At 39.3% G+C, this 16,434-nt stretch overlaps 1 protein-coding gene across 13 annotated transcripts in view; it reads right to left on the bottom strand.

Annotated features, from left to right (window-relative positions):
* CFAP70 (cilia and flagella associated protein 70) overlaps window positions 1-16,434 on the bottom strand; it is a 115,990-nt gene that overhangs the window by 34,494 nt on the left and 65,062 nt on the right. For 12 of the 13 annotated variants that reach the window (XR_012417810.1, XM_065520892.1, XM_065520891.1 and 9 more), the window contains 6 exons: window positions 16,115-16,305; window positions 14,256-14,387; window positions 10,432-10,557; window positions 9,063-9,196; window positions 8,822-8,937; window positions 8,405-8,626 (listed from right to left, as the gene is read on the bottom strand). Coding sequence is in view for 12 of the 13 variants with exons in the window: in XM_065520892.1 (XP_065376964.1) it covers window positions 8,405-8,626; window positions 8,822-8,937; window positions 9,063-9,196; window positions 10,432-10,557; window positions 14,256-14,387; window positions 16,115-16,305 (921 nt within the window). In the remaining variant the exon portion in view is untranslated. The remainder of the gene's footprint in view (window positions 1-8,404; window positions 8,627-8,821; window positions 8,938-9,062; window positions 9,197-10,431; window positions 10,558-14,255; window positions 14,388-16,114; window positions 16,306-16,434) is intronic. The other variant, XM_065520895.1, reaches the window with a different exon arrangement.

Genomic DNA, 16,434 nt, shown 5'->3' with positions numbered 1-16,434 from the left:
CCATCAAAAGGCATCAGATCCCATCTCTCAGGGAAACGCTTATGCTGATAAGGTAGCTAAAAAAGCAGCTAGCTGCCGGGCGCGGTGGCTCAAGCCTGTAATCCCAGCACTTTGGGAGGCCGAGGCGGGTGGATCACGAGGTCAGGAGATCGAGACTATCCTGGCTAACACGGTGAAACCCCGTCTCTACTAAAAATACAAAAAATTAGCCAGGCGTGGTAGCGGGCGCCTGTAGTCCCAGCTACTTGGGAGGCTGAGGCGGGAGAATGGCGTGAACCAAGGGGGCGGAGCTTGCAGTGAGCCGAGATCGCGCCACTGCACTCCAGCCTGGGAGACACAGCGAGACTCCGTCTCGGGGGAAAAAAAAAAAAAAAAAAAAAAAAAAAGCAGCTAGCGTTCCAACTTCTATCCCTCATGGCAGTTTTTCTCCTTCTCATCCAGCCACTCCCACCAACTCCCCCGCTGAAACTTCCACCCATCTCTTCCCATACAAGGCAAATGGTTCTTGGGCCAAGGAAAATATCTCCTTCCATTCTATTCTGTCGTCATTTCATAACCTCTTCCATGTAGGTTACAAGCCGGTAGCCTGCCTCTTAGAACCTCTCATTTCCTTTCCATCATGGAAATCTGTCCTCAAGGAAATCACTTCTCAGTGTTCCATCTGCTATTCTACTACTCCTCAGGGATTATTCAGGCCCCCTCCCTTCCCTACACATCAAGCTCAGGGATTTGCCCCTGCCCAGGACTGGCAAATTGGTTCTACTCACATGCCCAGAGTCAGGAAACTAAAATACTTGGTCTGGGTAGACACTTTCACTGGATACGTAGAGGCCTTTCCCACAGGGTCTGAGAAGGCCATCGTGGTCATTTCTTCCCTTCTGTCAGACATAATTCCTTGGTTTGACCTTCCCACTTCTATACAGTCCGATAACGGACTGGACTGTATCAGTCAAATCACCCAAGCAGTTTCTCAGGCTCTTGGTATTTAGCAGCCCCTGGTTTTACCTCAAACTGCCACCCTTAAGTCTCTCTTTAAGTGGATAGAAGATCTTCAGTAACAAAGTACACTCCAATACTTTCACCCTGATGAAGTCCTATTCTTTACTTTTTTTTTTTTTTTTTTTTTTTTGAGATGCAGTCTCACTCTGTCACCCAGGCTAGAGTGCAATGGCCCAATCTTGGCTCGCTGCAAGCTCCACCTCCCAGATTCACACCATTCTCCTGCCTCAGCCTCCTGAGTAGCTGGGACTACAGGCGCCCACCACCATGCCCAGCTAAATTTTTGTATTTGTAGTAGAGACGGGGTTTCACCGTGTTAGCCAGAATGGTCTTGATCTCCTGACCTCGTGATTCGCCCGCCTCGGCCTCCCAGAGTGCTGGGATTACAGGCGTGAGCCACCGTGCCTGGCTATTCTTTACTTTTATACTTACCCTTATTCTCATTCCTGTTCTTATGCCACCATCTACCTCTCCCCAGCTGTCTCCACCACACTATCAATCTCAGTTACTCTCTCCTAGCCATTTCTAATCCTTTAACAAACAATTGCTGGCTTTGCATTTCTCTTTCCTCCAAAATCATCGAGGCCTTGACTTACTTACTGCTAAAAAAAAGAGGACTCTGTATATTTTTAAATGAAGAGTGTTGTTTTTACCTAAATCAGTCTGGCCTGGTATATGACAACATTAAAAAAAAAAAAAAAAAACTCAAGGATAGAGCCCAAAAACTCGCCAACCAAGCAAATAATTACACTGAACCCCCTTTGACACTCTGTAATTAGATGTCCTGGGTACTCCCAATTCTTAGTCCTTTAATACCTGTTTTTCTCCTTATTCAGACCTTGTCTTTTGTTTAGTTTTTCAATTCATACAAAAACTGCATCCAGGCCATCACCAATAATTCTATATGACAAATGCTCCTTCTAACAACCCCACAATATCACTCCTTAACCTCAAAATCTTCAGTTGAATCTCTCCCACTGTAGGTACCCATGCCGCCCCAATCCCACTCGAAGCAGCCCTGAGAAACATCGCCCATTATCTCTCCGTACCACCCCCAAAAATTTTCGCTGCCCCAACACTTTACCACTATTTTGTTTTATTTTTCTTATTAATATAAGAAGACAGGAATGTCAGGCCTCTGAACCCAAGCTAATCCATTATATCCCCAGTGACCTGCACGTATACATCCAGATGGCCTGAAGCAACTGAAGATCCACAGAAGTGAAAATAGCCTTAACTGATGACATTCCACCATTGTGATTTGTTTCTGCCCCACCCTAACTGATCAACGTACTTTGTAATCTCCCCGTACTTTGTAATCTCCCCTACTCGTAAAAGGGTTCTTTATAATTCTCCCCACCCTTGAGAATGTACTTTGTGAGATCCACCCCCTGCCCCAAAAACATTGCTCTTAACTTCACTGCCTAACCCAAAACCTATAAGAACCAATGATAATCCCACCACCCTTTGCTGACTCCTTTTTTGGACTCAGTCCGCTTGCACCCAGGTGAAACAAACAGCCATGTTGCTCACACAAAGCCTGTTTGGTGATCTCCTCACACGGACACGTGAAACAATATCTAACTGTGGTTTGTTTTTTAGTGGTTCCTGTTAAGACAGAGCTGCAAACTATAGCCTACGGGCCATATTTGGCCTGCCACCTATATGTATAAAAAAAAGTTGTTTTAGGACACAATCACATCCATTTTTAAATGCATTGTCTATGACTGCTTTCACATTACAGTAGCAGAGTTGATTACTTATGACAGAGACCAGATGGCCCACTTTCAAATTACTGTTTTAAAAAATATTTTATACTTGCACCTTGTAAGAGAGTTTGCCACACCACTTCATGCTGCTTCCATTACTGCAAATAGAACATTAGTTTTATAAATGTGACTTCCGCTGATAGAATGGAAACTAAATTACAAGAGGTAGGTAAATTAGATATATAAGAAACTGAGACAAATTAAATGGAACACATGTACATTGCTCCATTAGTGATATATGGAAGTAGAGAAATACAATATTGGGTTAAATGAAGGCAGGCAAGAGATTGGGCTATTTTGAATTACCAACAGAAGAATGTGTTGGACATGGGCTATGAGTCTAGATGAAGAAGATGGAGACTTACGGTTAAACAGGGTAGATAGGTTACATATATATATTTCCTTATTCTTATTTCGAAAATCTCACTAAAATGAGAATTTAAAATGTATAAAACTACAAAGATGAAGAAAACAGCAGAGGAAAAATCAACTACAAGAAATATCAAAAAACCTTTGAAGGACAGAAAAGTAGATGGGAAGGACTTCTGCTTCTGGCAATTATTGACTGGGTCATTCAGACCAATTTCCCACTGAGGGCAACCAGAAAAGGTGAACAAAATATATGTTTTAAAAACATGCTTGAATATACCAGAGAGCTAACAAGATAGACTCTCTAAGCTCAAATCTAGGAAATGCAGAAACCCAGGGTTTCAGCTCATCATTTGAAACTACACTTTTTTTTTTCTTTTTGAGATGGAGTCTCACTCTGTCGCTGAGGCTGGAGTGCAGTGGCACTGTGTTGGCTCACTGCAACCTCCATCTCCTGGGTTCAAGCAATTCTCCTGCCTCAGACTCCCAAGTATCTGGGATTACAGGCGCCCACCACCATGCCTGGCTAGTTTTTATATTTTTAGTAGAGATGGGGTTTCCCCTAGTCTGGTATCGAACTCCTGACCTCAGGTGATTCACCCATCTCAGCCTCCGAAAGTGCTGGGATTACAGGCATGAGCCACTGCGCCCGGCCTGAAACTATATTTTCTTGCAGGGGTATATGAGTCTCAAGCATGACATTGGGAGTCTGGCAGGCTCCACTTTACTTTTGATTGACTCTCAAGGTTGTGTATGGCAGACACTGGTAGACAATGACCACCAAAAGGAATTTGAGTTGAGACACCAAAGAGCTACACTCTAAAGGATGAAACTGAAATAGGCCTTCACAGGAATTATAAGTCATCTTCAAATCCTCTTGATCCCTCAAACTGAATTAGTTTACCAACAGAGTGTCCTATATATGATTTAAAAATAATGAGACACACAAGGATACCTGACAATACGAACCAAAACAAATAAAAAGGAGAGAAAATATAAGTAGTGCCACAGGAGGTGGTGACACAAACTTTACAGTTGCCAAGGCCAGCTTGGTCGTGGAGACCCTAACCCAGCGGCACTAGACGAATTAAAGACACACACACACAGAGATATTGAGTATGGAGTGGGAAATTGGGGCTGACAGCCTTCAGAGCTGAGAGCCTTGAATAGAGTTTTACCCACATATATATTGACAGCAAGCCAGTGATAAGCATTGTTTCTATAGATTATGGATTCACTAAAAGTATGCCTTAGGGGAAACAAAGGCACGGGCTCTGGCTAGTTATCTGCAGCAGAAACATGTCCTTAAGGCACAGATCACTCATGCTATTGTTTGTGGTTTAAGAATGCCTTAAGTGGTTTTCCACCTTGGGTGGGCCAGGTGTTCCTTGTCCTCATTCTGGTAAACCCACAGCCTTCAGGGTGGGGCGTCATGGCCATCACAAACATTTTACAGTGCTGCAGAGATTTTGTTTATGGCCAGTTTTGGGGCCAGTTTATGGCCAGATTTGGAGGCCTGTTCCCAACAATAGTCACTGTGGTCAAGAAAATAAAGATCAGATTAAGAATTTAATCAGAACAGTAAACTATAATAAAAGTGATGAAATTGGAATTTCAGAGCCTATTGCTCCTACACTACAAACCTGTACAGGCTGTTACTGTACTGAATACTGGAGGCAACTATAATACAATGGTAAGTATTTGTGTATCTAAACATAGAAAAGGTACAGTAAAAATACAGTATTATCACAGGACCACTGTCACACACGTGATTCATCATTGACTGAAACGTTATGTGGTACATGACTACATTTTTATATGTATGAAAAAAAGATCTTTTGATTATGTAAGAAAATATTGTTAATCCTAGGTGATAGAGGCAAATATATTTTTTCTATTTTACTATTTATTAATGTGTATTGTAGAATAAACTTATTTTATGCATGCATGGCCTCAATATGTTTATTACTCATACTTTTCTTAGGAAGCTACTGGAGGATGTGCTCCACCAAAATGAGGAAGCAAAGTATGAAAGAGGAAGGCACAGAATCCAAGAAACAATGCATCTTGAAGTTAAAGGAGATTTTCAGAATCATAGCAAAGGAACGTCCCAGGAGAAGAGTTACCCATCAGGCCTAGAGGGTAAGCACTGAGAATTGAAGAAGGAAGATAGAAGGCTTTGGAGGAAGAAGTATCTCTAGGGGGGAAAAATGGACTGATGCATTTTAACGTATCTCTCTATCTATCTATTTTTTTGAGACGGAGTCTTGCTCTGTTACCCAGGCTGGAGTGTAGTGGTGCAATCTCAGCTCACTGTAACCTCCGCCTCCCAGGTTCAAGCGATTCTCCTGCCTCAGCAGGAGTTGCTGGGACTACAGGTGCTCACCACTACACCCAGCTAATTTTTGTTTTTTTAGTAGAGATGGGTTTCGCCATATCGGCCAAGCTGGTCTTGAACCCCTGACCTCAGGTGATCCACCCGCCTCGGCCTCCCAAAGTGCTGGGATTATAGGTGTGAGCCACCGTGCCCAGCCAAACATATCGAAAATATGGATGGGCACTTGACAATACTTTTGAAGCATGTGGGGAAGAAGGCTAAAGGAACACAGAACTCTTAAGTTTTCTGAATAAATTAGGCAATTATTAGTTCTTGGAAAAATAAAGCTATAAAAGAACAAAAAAATACAGCAAGTGGATCAGCAGAGAACAGTATGGTTATAGAAATAATAATATAAACATTGATATTGATGTGTCTTACCTGTCTAATATATCTCAGGTTCTGTCAATGCCATAGTCTTCTGGACCCTCAGGTACATGCTCTGTATCAGGCACTTTGGCAACTGCTTCTCTATGAGAGGCCCAGTCACAGTCCTGCTGATAAGGCTGACTGCCAGCACTTGGGTTCATGGAGGCCTACTACCTAGGAGCTACTTATTTCTTCACCAAAGAGAGCCAGGCCCTCCCCGACCCCTTGGTTGGACAGTTAGTTCAACCAGTCACATAATCTGAGTTCCTGGCTCTTCTCACCACTTCTGGATGGGAAAAAATTCTATACTTTAGGGTATGGCATATGACTTCCCAAGCAGGTACCAAGAGGACCAGACTATAAAACTTAGAAGTATGGGTGCAATTAACTCCACAGTTGATTAATTTTGACCAACGGAAGAGAAGAGACAAAAGAACAGATTGTCCTTCCTTCTTCCCTCCCATATTATTCAGATTCATGGTTTCCCTGTATAGCCTGAATGCTTGGAGATGTCCCATAAGACTGAGCAAGTTTACCTGCAAAGCAACCAGTTGCATTCTTTGCAGTTTATCATAATGAAATGGCTAATGTAGACATAAGGTGTCACCTTATATTGGTTCATAGCCTTTGTTGCCTCTCATACCATTTTTTCTTCACCCTGCCTATACTGAAATTAACTCTTCTAATTAAAGTATTAGCATTAAATTCTTGACTCAGGCTCTATTTTACATTAAATTCAGGCTAATAGAATTGATTTTACAACAAAAAATTGATATGAGTACGTAAAGATGATGAACATAAACTGAAAAAGAGTAACATTTCAAACTCAAAAAAATAAAGAGAAACATTTAAACTTTAGAAGCATAAATCAATGATTTAAAGAACATATATAGAGAAGAGTAACAAAACCAAAGCTGGTTCTTTGAAAAGATTATGTTAGGCCTTTGTCAAGACTTACCAAGAGAAAAAGGCAGAGGATGCAAATAAACAAAATGCAAGTTGAATGGGGTAAATAATTACTAACCAAATCCATATTAAAAATAACAAGAGGCTGGGCGTGGTGGCTCATGCCTATAATCCCAGCACTTAGGGAGGCCAAGGCAGGCAGATCGCCTGAGGTCAGGCATTTGAGGCCACCCTGGGCAACATGGTGAAACCCTGTCTCTACTAAAAACACAAAATGAGCCAGGTGTGGCAGCACATATCTGTAGTTCCAGCGACTTGGGAGGCTGAGGCAGGAGGATTGGTTGAACCTGGGAGGCAGAGGTTGCAGTGAGCCAAGACTGCAACACAGCACTCCAGCCTGGGTGACAGAGCAAGACTCCATCCCAAAAAAAAAAAAAGACTTGTAGATGAATGTCCATAGTACTTTTATTTTAATAGTTCCCAACTAAAAACAACACAGATATCTATCAACAGGTGAATGGATGAACTAATTGTGGTATATCCATACAACGGAATACTACTTAGCAATAAAAAGGTATGAAGTATTGATATAAGCAACAACATGTTTAAATCTCAAAGTAATTATGCTTAGATAAAAAAAGAGTACATACTGTGTGATTCTATTTAATTCTGGAAATTCTAGAAAATTCCAGGTGTTTTCTAGAATTCAAAAATTCTAGAAAATGCAAACTTATCTATGGTAATAGAAAGCACATCAGTAGTTGTTTGGAAATGGGAGCAGGAGAAAGAGATGCCCACAACTGGGCATGAGGAAAGTTTCAGGGACAATGAATATGTTCACTATGTTGATTGTGGTGATGTTTTCTTGATTGTGCACATATGTCAAAATTTATCAAATTGTACATATTAAATATGTGCAATTTTTGAAATGTCAGTTACACCTCAAACTGTTAAAAAACGTAGGCACACAAAATAATAATGCACACATGCAAGGAACACACAAACAAAAACACACATACCACACATTAGAATGGCTGATATCCTAAAGTGGAAGAAAAGAGAATCACAGAACAGTGGGGGAAAGGGAGTACATAAATACATTTGAGAATCGTAAGAGAGGGACTTCATGTGGTAGAGAGAAAAGTGAGGGGGGGAAAATTAAATTTACTCTGTTAGAATGGTACTCCTTTTAAAGACAGTAAATTCTCTAAGATTAAAACAATTGAATCTCAACAGTAGAAACTTCAGATCACTAATCATATGAATGAGGAAATATTTAGAAGTTAAGAGTTTTTCCTGGTATCCCTGAAATAACTTAAACTCCATGTATTCATTCATTTGACAAATATTTACGGAGTGCCTACCATGTGCCAGCTTCTGTTCTTAAGGCCAGTACTTTTCTTTTTATTTTTTAAATTTTGTTTTAGAGATGGGATCTTGGTCACTCAAGTTAGAGTGCAGTGGCATGATCACAGCTCACTGCAACCTTGAACTCCTGGGTTCAAGTGATCCTCCCATCTTAGCCTCCCAGGTTGCTAGGACTACAGGTGTGAGCCACCACACCTGGCAGTAATTTTTCTAATAGCCACTCATCACCTCTATTCCCTGGCCCTACCTGCTGGGGCTTCCACCTTGATTGCTGTTGCAGAACCATTTGTGATTCCCCAAGGGCCTAAACTAGATTCTCTCTTCCCTCTTTCCTCAATGTCTTCTACAACACCAGCGCTCTTTTGCTTTGTTACTTGTGCCTGAAGCATCTGTGCCTGAAGCTGTTTGGAGGCCTCATGAAATGCCATTTCCATTCGAATATCATTGTTTTGAATTTCATAGTACAAACCTGGGGAAAGAAAAATGTTGAAATAAATATGACTATTTCCCCACTATCATATACTAAAGAATTGTATTTCACTTATTTTTTCCATATTTTACCAAAGTTTAAGAACTACATGATGAGCCATTGAAGAAGAGAAAGGAAAAAGGGAGAATCTTATAATGGGGAGAAAACACATTCAGATTACAGGAAAATATCTACCAAGTAAAGTCCAGGCTACAACATTAGTTGGTTCCAAGCAAGTAGCATCCTCAAAGAAAATTTCTGCTTGCTCATAGTTCTCCAACAGGACAGCCAGGACACCACACAGCAACAAGCTGAGAAAAGATCACCAACATGATTAACAACATGGTCCCATGTCACATTTATGGAACCAAGACAATTTCATGTAGAAACTTATCTGTTCCTTCCCACTGATTCCTCATCTCCTTTCCACCTATACCTGTGGATATGACTCTGGTTGAGGGAAAGGGCTTTCCGAAAACACTCTTGTGCTTTGATGTTGTCTTCAGTTAGGAGGCAGAAGGCACCATAGTCCAACCAGTGATCCAGATTCTGGGGCTCACGGACCAATCTCTATGCATCAGGAGAGCCAAGATTATTTGTGATACTATGTCCTATTTTTATGCATACAACATCACATGGTAAACTAGATAAATACTGTAAGTTCTATGAAAGCAGAGATTGTGACTTCTTTTTTGCTTATCACTGAATCTCAAACGCCTAGCGCAATCACTGTTCTGGCCTTTAGTAGGTGGTTGAAAAAAGTATTAATATAATTAAAAATTTGAATCATCAAGCTATTTATTCCTAGTGTCAGTATTCTGGTCACTTTAAACTCACCTTGGGAGCCTAAAGATTCATTGTATTGTATATCAACCATATATAATAATTTCTGCAGTAATCTTCAGATAGCAAATATAAGTTTATCTACAAATCTGAAAAATTCACTTCATGATGAGTGAAAACTATAAAAATTGCTTAAAGAAATTTAAAAAGACATAAATAAATGTAAAGACATTCCATGTTCATGGATTGGATGACTTAATATTGTTAAGATGCCAATCCTATCCAAAGCAAGCTGCAGATACAAGGCAATCCCTATAAAAATCCCAGTGAAATGCCTCAAAATTCTCAAAAAGTTAAACACAGAATTACTGTATGTCCCAGCAATTTCATTCGTAAGTATATAGCCAAAATAATTAAAAATAGGTACTCATACGAACGCTTATGTACAAATATTTTTGAGTTTTGAGAGTGCTTTATATTCTGGATACAAATCCTTTGTGATACATATGTTTTATAAATATTTTCTCCTAATCTGGACTTTTTCTTTTCTTTCTCTTATGACCTCCATAGAGCAAACATTTTCAACTTTGATGAAATTCCATTTTATCACATTTTTCTTTGATCGATCATGTTTCGGTGTCATGTCTAAGAACTCTTCCTGATTCCAGGTCAAGATTCTGTCCTATGTTTCTTCTAAAAGTGTTATAGTTTTATGTTTTACATTTAGATATATGTTCCATTTGGAGTTGATTTTTGTAAAATGTTTAAGGTTGAGGTTTATTTTATTTTTTGCAATTGTTCTAACACTATTTACTGAAAAGACTATCCTTTCTCCATTGAATTTCTTTTGTCAAAAGTTGAATGACCTTATTTGTGGGGGCCTATTTTTGGACTCTATTTTATTGTTCTATGTGTCTACACTTTCACCCATCAAGTTGGATTTTAAACAATCAAAAACAACTATTTATTATGCCCATATTTCACAAATAATACTAGCAATCACTGTGAAGATGTTTAATTACCTCTTTATAATATGCTGCTGCCATCTCAAAGTTCTCATTGACTTCTGCTTCAAATGCAAAGAGTCGAAGCTGTTCACTGCTTGTAAAAATGGTTGCAATAGTGCCTTGGACATCATCTGGCATGGTCTTGTCAACGTCAAGATGTTAGGTAGACAAAAATGAAACAATTACAAGTACAGAGATTTCATAAGCATAAATCCAATATGAGATCCAGTCATGACAACTAAAATGATACTGATTGACATCTATAATGACAGTCTTGCCAAAAAAGTAAAAGAATAAGAGTGAACCAGGAGAGAAATGTCAAGGGTGAAAGAGAAGCTCAGGTATCTGAATACCAACAGTCTGAACTCATGGAAGTAAGTAAAAATTGCTTAGGGCAGAAATGACTGCCTCAACCCTCAGGGCATTCATAGTCCCTGTGCAGGTCACCTCTGAACTCAAACAGCTTCCTTCATTTTCTCTAGTGTATATGACAAATATTATCTTTTTTTTTTTTGCATCATGACATGAAAAAGGTTGGCAAGCCCTGGCTAGGGTCTTTAAATGTGAAGAAAACAGGATATTAAGGGTAAAGCTTTAGAAGACAAATCTATAGTTTTATTAAGAAATATGGACTGATAGATCCTTCAAAGGAAACAAAAAGGTAGGAGGAAAACCAGAAAAAGAATATATCCTACACACACAGATTGGGAGAGCAGGTCTGGTGTAATTAGGAATCTCCTGAGTCAGAAGCTATGGTCAAGAAAGAGTCCACAAAATTATTTAATTAGAAGTCAAAATAACATCAGTGACTTTAATAAGGACAACTGCTAAGAAATGTGGACAGTAAAGCCAAATTTGAGATAGGCCAAAGAGAGTTTCCGACCATTGATTAATGCTTTTGTCCTGTTCTTTTTAGTTTTGATTATCTTGAGCCCCAAATCCCTGCAGCAATGCACTTCTGCACCCAAAACAGAATACTCTTAATATCCCACTCCCAGATCCAACATTCCACGTCTTGTCTTCCACCTTTTTGTTACTTAGTGCACTGAAAACTGCTGACTTTATTTCCTTCAGTTCCAATAAGCTCATCACTTCCCAAATGGATCAGTCTGAACCTCATGATTACCCACTCAGGCTACTCTCTCACCAGCATACTTTCATCTCAGGCATCCTTGTCCCTCTCCTGCATTTGTCCTGAAAATTCTCAAATTAAAACAATCATACAATCTGACTTCTTCATTCTAAAACAAGAGCAGCTAACTGGTCCTAAGGAAAACTGCATAGACACAGAGACTGGTATCTAAGCTGCCACAAACTCTTGTGGCATTCAGTCTTAGCTGGAGACCTTTAATACCCTTAGTAATCTATGTATTTGTCTTTGCTTAGCAGCATATTCCATAATGCTACGCAGTATCTAAGTTTTCTTCTCTTTCTTCAAGTTTTTCATTCAATCCTCATCCCCTTCACTTTCAGTAAAGACCTTACTTCACAGAGATAATAGAAATCATTAAGTAAGAAATCCCTCAACTATTACACTCCCTAGCTAAATTATTTATTTCTGGATCTATTGTATCACTTTCTTTTCAGTCTCAGAGAAAGAAGTGTTGCAGCCTTCTCTGTTTCAAAGTTAATCCTTCCATTTAAAGTCTTGGCCCTTTCCCAGGTGTATACCCTGAGCCTGCCATCAATTATCCCCTCTTTCCTCAATTTTCAGCTTCTCCCACTCTGCTGACTTTTTCCCAAACCTGTGCATGTGCTCAAGTCTTTTTCATCTTAAAAAGAAAATCCCAGGCCAGGAGCGGGTGGCTCATGCCTATAATCCCAGCACTTTGGAAGGCCATGGCTGGTGGATCGCTTGAGTCCAAGAGTTCGAGACCAGCCTGGGCAACACGGTGAAACCCCATTTCTACAAAAAAAATAGAAAAATTAGCTAGGCATGGTGTGCACCTATAGTCCCAGCTACTTGAGGGGCTGAGGTGGCAGGATTGCTTGAGCCTGGAAAGTTGAGGCTATAGTGAGCCACAATTGCACTGCTGCACTCCAGCCTGGGCGAGAAAGAGAGAAAGGGAGAAAGAGAGGAAGGGAGGAGAGGGAGGAAGGGAGGAGAGGGAGGGAGGGAGGGAGGGAGGAAGGGAGGAGAGGGAGGGAGGGAGGAGAGGGAGGGAGGGAGGGAGGGAGGGAGGAAGGAAGGAAGGAAGGAAGGAAGGGAGGAAGGGATGAAAATCCCTATAACTTCTAGCTACTACTTTTCCACTTTTTTCCTTCATCATCCAACTTGAATTTATATTCATCTGTTTCTTGATTGCTCATTTACTCCTCAATTCATTATAATTTGAATCCCCCCATTAGCCCAATAATACTGCTATGTAAAGGTTAACAATAACTTCCTTATTGTCAAATCCAATGAAGACTTCAGATTTGTTTTTCTTGAATTCCTAGGAGGATTTGACAATGTTGACTACTTTTCTTTAAAATTCTTTTCCTTTGGCTTCTGTGACACTATTGTCTCTGGCTCTTTGCCTCTTTAACAATCCCACTTGTCTCCTTCAATTTTTCATTCATTCCTTAAATGTTGTTATTTCCTAGGGTTCTACTGCCAGCTGTCTTCTCTCATGTTTTTCTCAGGCAGCTCATCTATGACCATAGCATCCATATATCATGGCTCCCCAAATCTGATCTCTAGCTCAGATCTCTATCTTGGGCAAAACCCCACTAGAGCCTATGTTCAAAAGTGAATTCAGTACCATCTGCCTCCCACCAAATTTACTCATAATTGCTTTCCATGTCCTGGTTAATGTTTTTCTTTTCTTTTTAGTATCAACCAAGAAGGACTGAATGGTATCAATCACCCATTGAAACTTAACTTAAACTTTTTCCTCCTTATTATGCAATAATCAACTAATATCACAGTTTTGTCACCTCTAACTCATCCTCCATAGTGCTATCAGAGTGTTTTAGCAAATGTAAACCCGATCGTATTATACCTCAGTGTAAAATAATTCAATGTATTGTTCCCAACTACTAGTGAGGAAAAAGTCAAAACTTCTTTTTCTCAAGCTCTACTCTCAATTGCTTTTCAAATCAAATCATCCATGCCCAAGGCAGGACTGTTCTCTTAATCCTTTGATGCTGGACACTCCTGTCCTACCCTCCTCCAGGAAGACAGAACAAAGTGAAATAAGAGGTGATGGTGGTAGAGAAGAAAAACAAGGAAGAAAAAAGCAAATAGAATAAAGAATTTGAGGAGGCACAGATGGTTAGACACTACCAGGGGACAAAAAGACTCCAACTTTGTCACTGGTTTCAAATAAACTACCCCTGAATACATACAAAAATAAGCAAATTAAGGCAAGATGCAAGACTTACAAATATAAACAGAAAAGTGGGTGGGACAGCAGACCACCAAACAGAAAAGCCATGTTTGAAGTGTCACTGTCATTTGGGTATAATATCTGAAAACTCATAATTTTTCTTGCTTTTATGATCTTTAATAAAAAATTAAGAATTGTACCTGTTCACAGAATAAACAGAATGGTAATTTTCATTTCACAATTTATGCAACCTATTTTATCTGTTTTTGACAATTCCATCACATTTTTTAAAGTTGTGAAATTTATTTTTCTAGGAAAGTGAAAGAGCATTTCTCCTTGTTTTTTTCCAAAATTAGTCCTAGACTAATTAGGCTTAGGCAGTTTCTTACTCATCCTTGTGTTTTCAGTGCCTAGCACAGAGCAGACACTTCAATAAATATTTGTTGAATAAACAAAGGAAGGAATCATTCATAGAAGACTCTGATGCTCTACAGAGAAAAGAAAGTGCTCTCAGTTCTTGACACTTACCTGGTTTAGGGCTACATGCATCTGATCTACTAAGAACACATAGAGCTCACTGATAAATGTCTGCAGTTCCTCCTGACTTTCAAATGATGTTGTCTTCAAGTATTTCTCTCTCACAATCTTTACCACAGCATGCTGCAAGACATAGATCACCCATCTGATAATACAGTCCAGCACTATGCTGATAGCATGGGTCTCTCTAGGGCTTTCTGGTCTAAAGCTGATCAAAATTTCAGAAGGCGATTGATTTCTCCCTTGGTGGGTGGTATTGGCTCTCCAAATTCCCCCCAATCAACATACTCTGTATGATTTCTTCTTTCCTTAACATCACCATCATCACTAATTGAAGCAACGCAAAGTTCATACTATATGAAGAGAATCATAAAGCTGAAGAAAATCTGAGCATTAGGTTTAGGCATTATGTCTCTCATGGTGACCATATGGTTCAAAGGGGAAAGGGAGAAAGGGCTGGGCTGAGAATCCAGAGAATGGAATTCTGGTTCTAATGCTGCCACTGTACAACTTCATAAATTATTTTATACTTTGGTACCTCAGCTTTCTATTTGTTAAGAGGATATGTAGTTCTGGTATTATTATTTTACTTTAGAAGATGATTGAGAAGCCAAAGAGAGATAACAAGTATAGAAGCTTAAAATGCTGTACAAATATAAACACAGCATGTTGCTATAGCCAGGACAGCTTCTTTTTTCCCCACTAAGGTAACATTATTGCCAGGTTTTATAATCCATGCATTATATTATTTAATTATCATAATGACCTTATGTGATAATATTAACCTCATCCTTGTTGCTAGGTAAAGAAACTGAGGCACAGAGAGATAAAGTCACATTTCAAGGTCACCCAACTAGTAAATATGGAACCAAGAGTCAAACTGAGACATGAGTACACCACCTGCTGAGAATACCCTCTTGCTTCCATGAACATTTGTTGCTTTTCGCTCTATGACTTCCGTGTTCTTTCTTTATATCTGTTTAGTACAGTGCAGGACACATAGTAAATGTGTGTACAAAGGCACTGTAGTGTAGCAGTTAAGAATGTGAGTTCTGGAGCCAGACTGCCTGAATTTAAATCCCAACATTGATCTTTACTATCTCTGTGACTTTGGACAAATTCCTTAGCCAAATAATATTGCATTTTCCCATCTATAAAATGAGCAACACCTACTTTATAGGATTGTTATAAGGATTAAATTAGTAAAATATGAAGCATTCATAAATATGCCTGGAAAACAGCAAACATGTAATAAATGTTAGCCATTATTATTCAATAAATGATTATTAAGTTAACTATTTCTCAAATCTTAGTGATTCTATAAATTAGGGAAAGATTTGGAGTTTTTTGTTTTTGTTTATACATTCTGAATTTTAAAAAGTAAAATGTAATGCCAGTAATTAAATGCATCCTAACTCAAGACATGCTACTGTAGTCCTAATGATTAAGGCCTCCTTTCTGATAACTGTCTCATCTTCAATTTTAAAACTAAAATTAATTTTTTTAGAGAGATTTGAATGGGAAGCAAGAAGAATTAATTATGGAGTCAGTACCAGACAGAGTTCCTGCCTCCTATAGTGACAATGAAATCTGGTCCAAAATCTGGCCCAGCCTCAAGTAAATAATTAGTTTCTTAAAAGCCCTCATTCAGGATATTTGTAATAATTTATTCCAAGACTGCAGGAATGGAGCTTCTCCTGACACTCTATCATAGAGAACTTAGCTCTTTGCCCCAACCAAGAAAGGTAAGAGTATAGCTGAACATAATCAGAGGAGAAAATGTGAACTGAGTATGTGGAGAAGTTGCTCCATAAAAACCCATGGAGTAATTAAACAAGTGAATGTTTTACCTTGAGTTGTTCTTTGAAAGCAAAGTATTTTCCAGAGCAATTAAGTTCATAGCTGAGCTGGCACTTCTGCTCCTCCAAGGTTTCACTATCCATATCACTCTCCAGTTTGGCCACCTGTTTTCCAAACATTCTGTAGTACTCATCTAGAATGGCTCTAGAAATATTCTTGATCTGTGTGTGGTAGTCACTCACTGCCTAAGAAAACACAAAACATCTGGTAGACACCTCAGAGAGGTCAAGAGCATGGATTGGAAGTCTAAAACTGAATTTGGTTTTGTGTCCCATGATACTTTGTTTGTTTGTTTGTTTGTTTTAGAGAC

The sequence above is a fragment of the Macaca fascicularis genome, chromosome 9 (genome assembly GCF_037993035.2).
Source record: "Macaca fascicularis isolate 582-1 chromosome 9, T2T-MFA8v1.1".
Taxonomy (NCBI): domain Eukaryota; kingdom Metazoa; phylum Chordata; class Mammalia; order Primates; family Cercopithecidae; genus Macaca; species Macaca fascicularis.
This window is presented reverse-complemented; position numbering and strand designations above follow the sequence as displayed.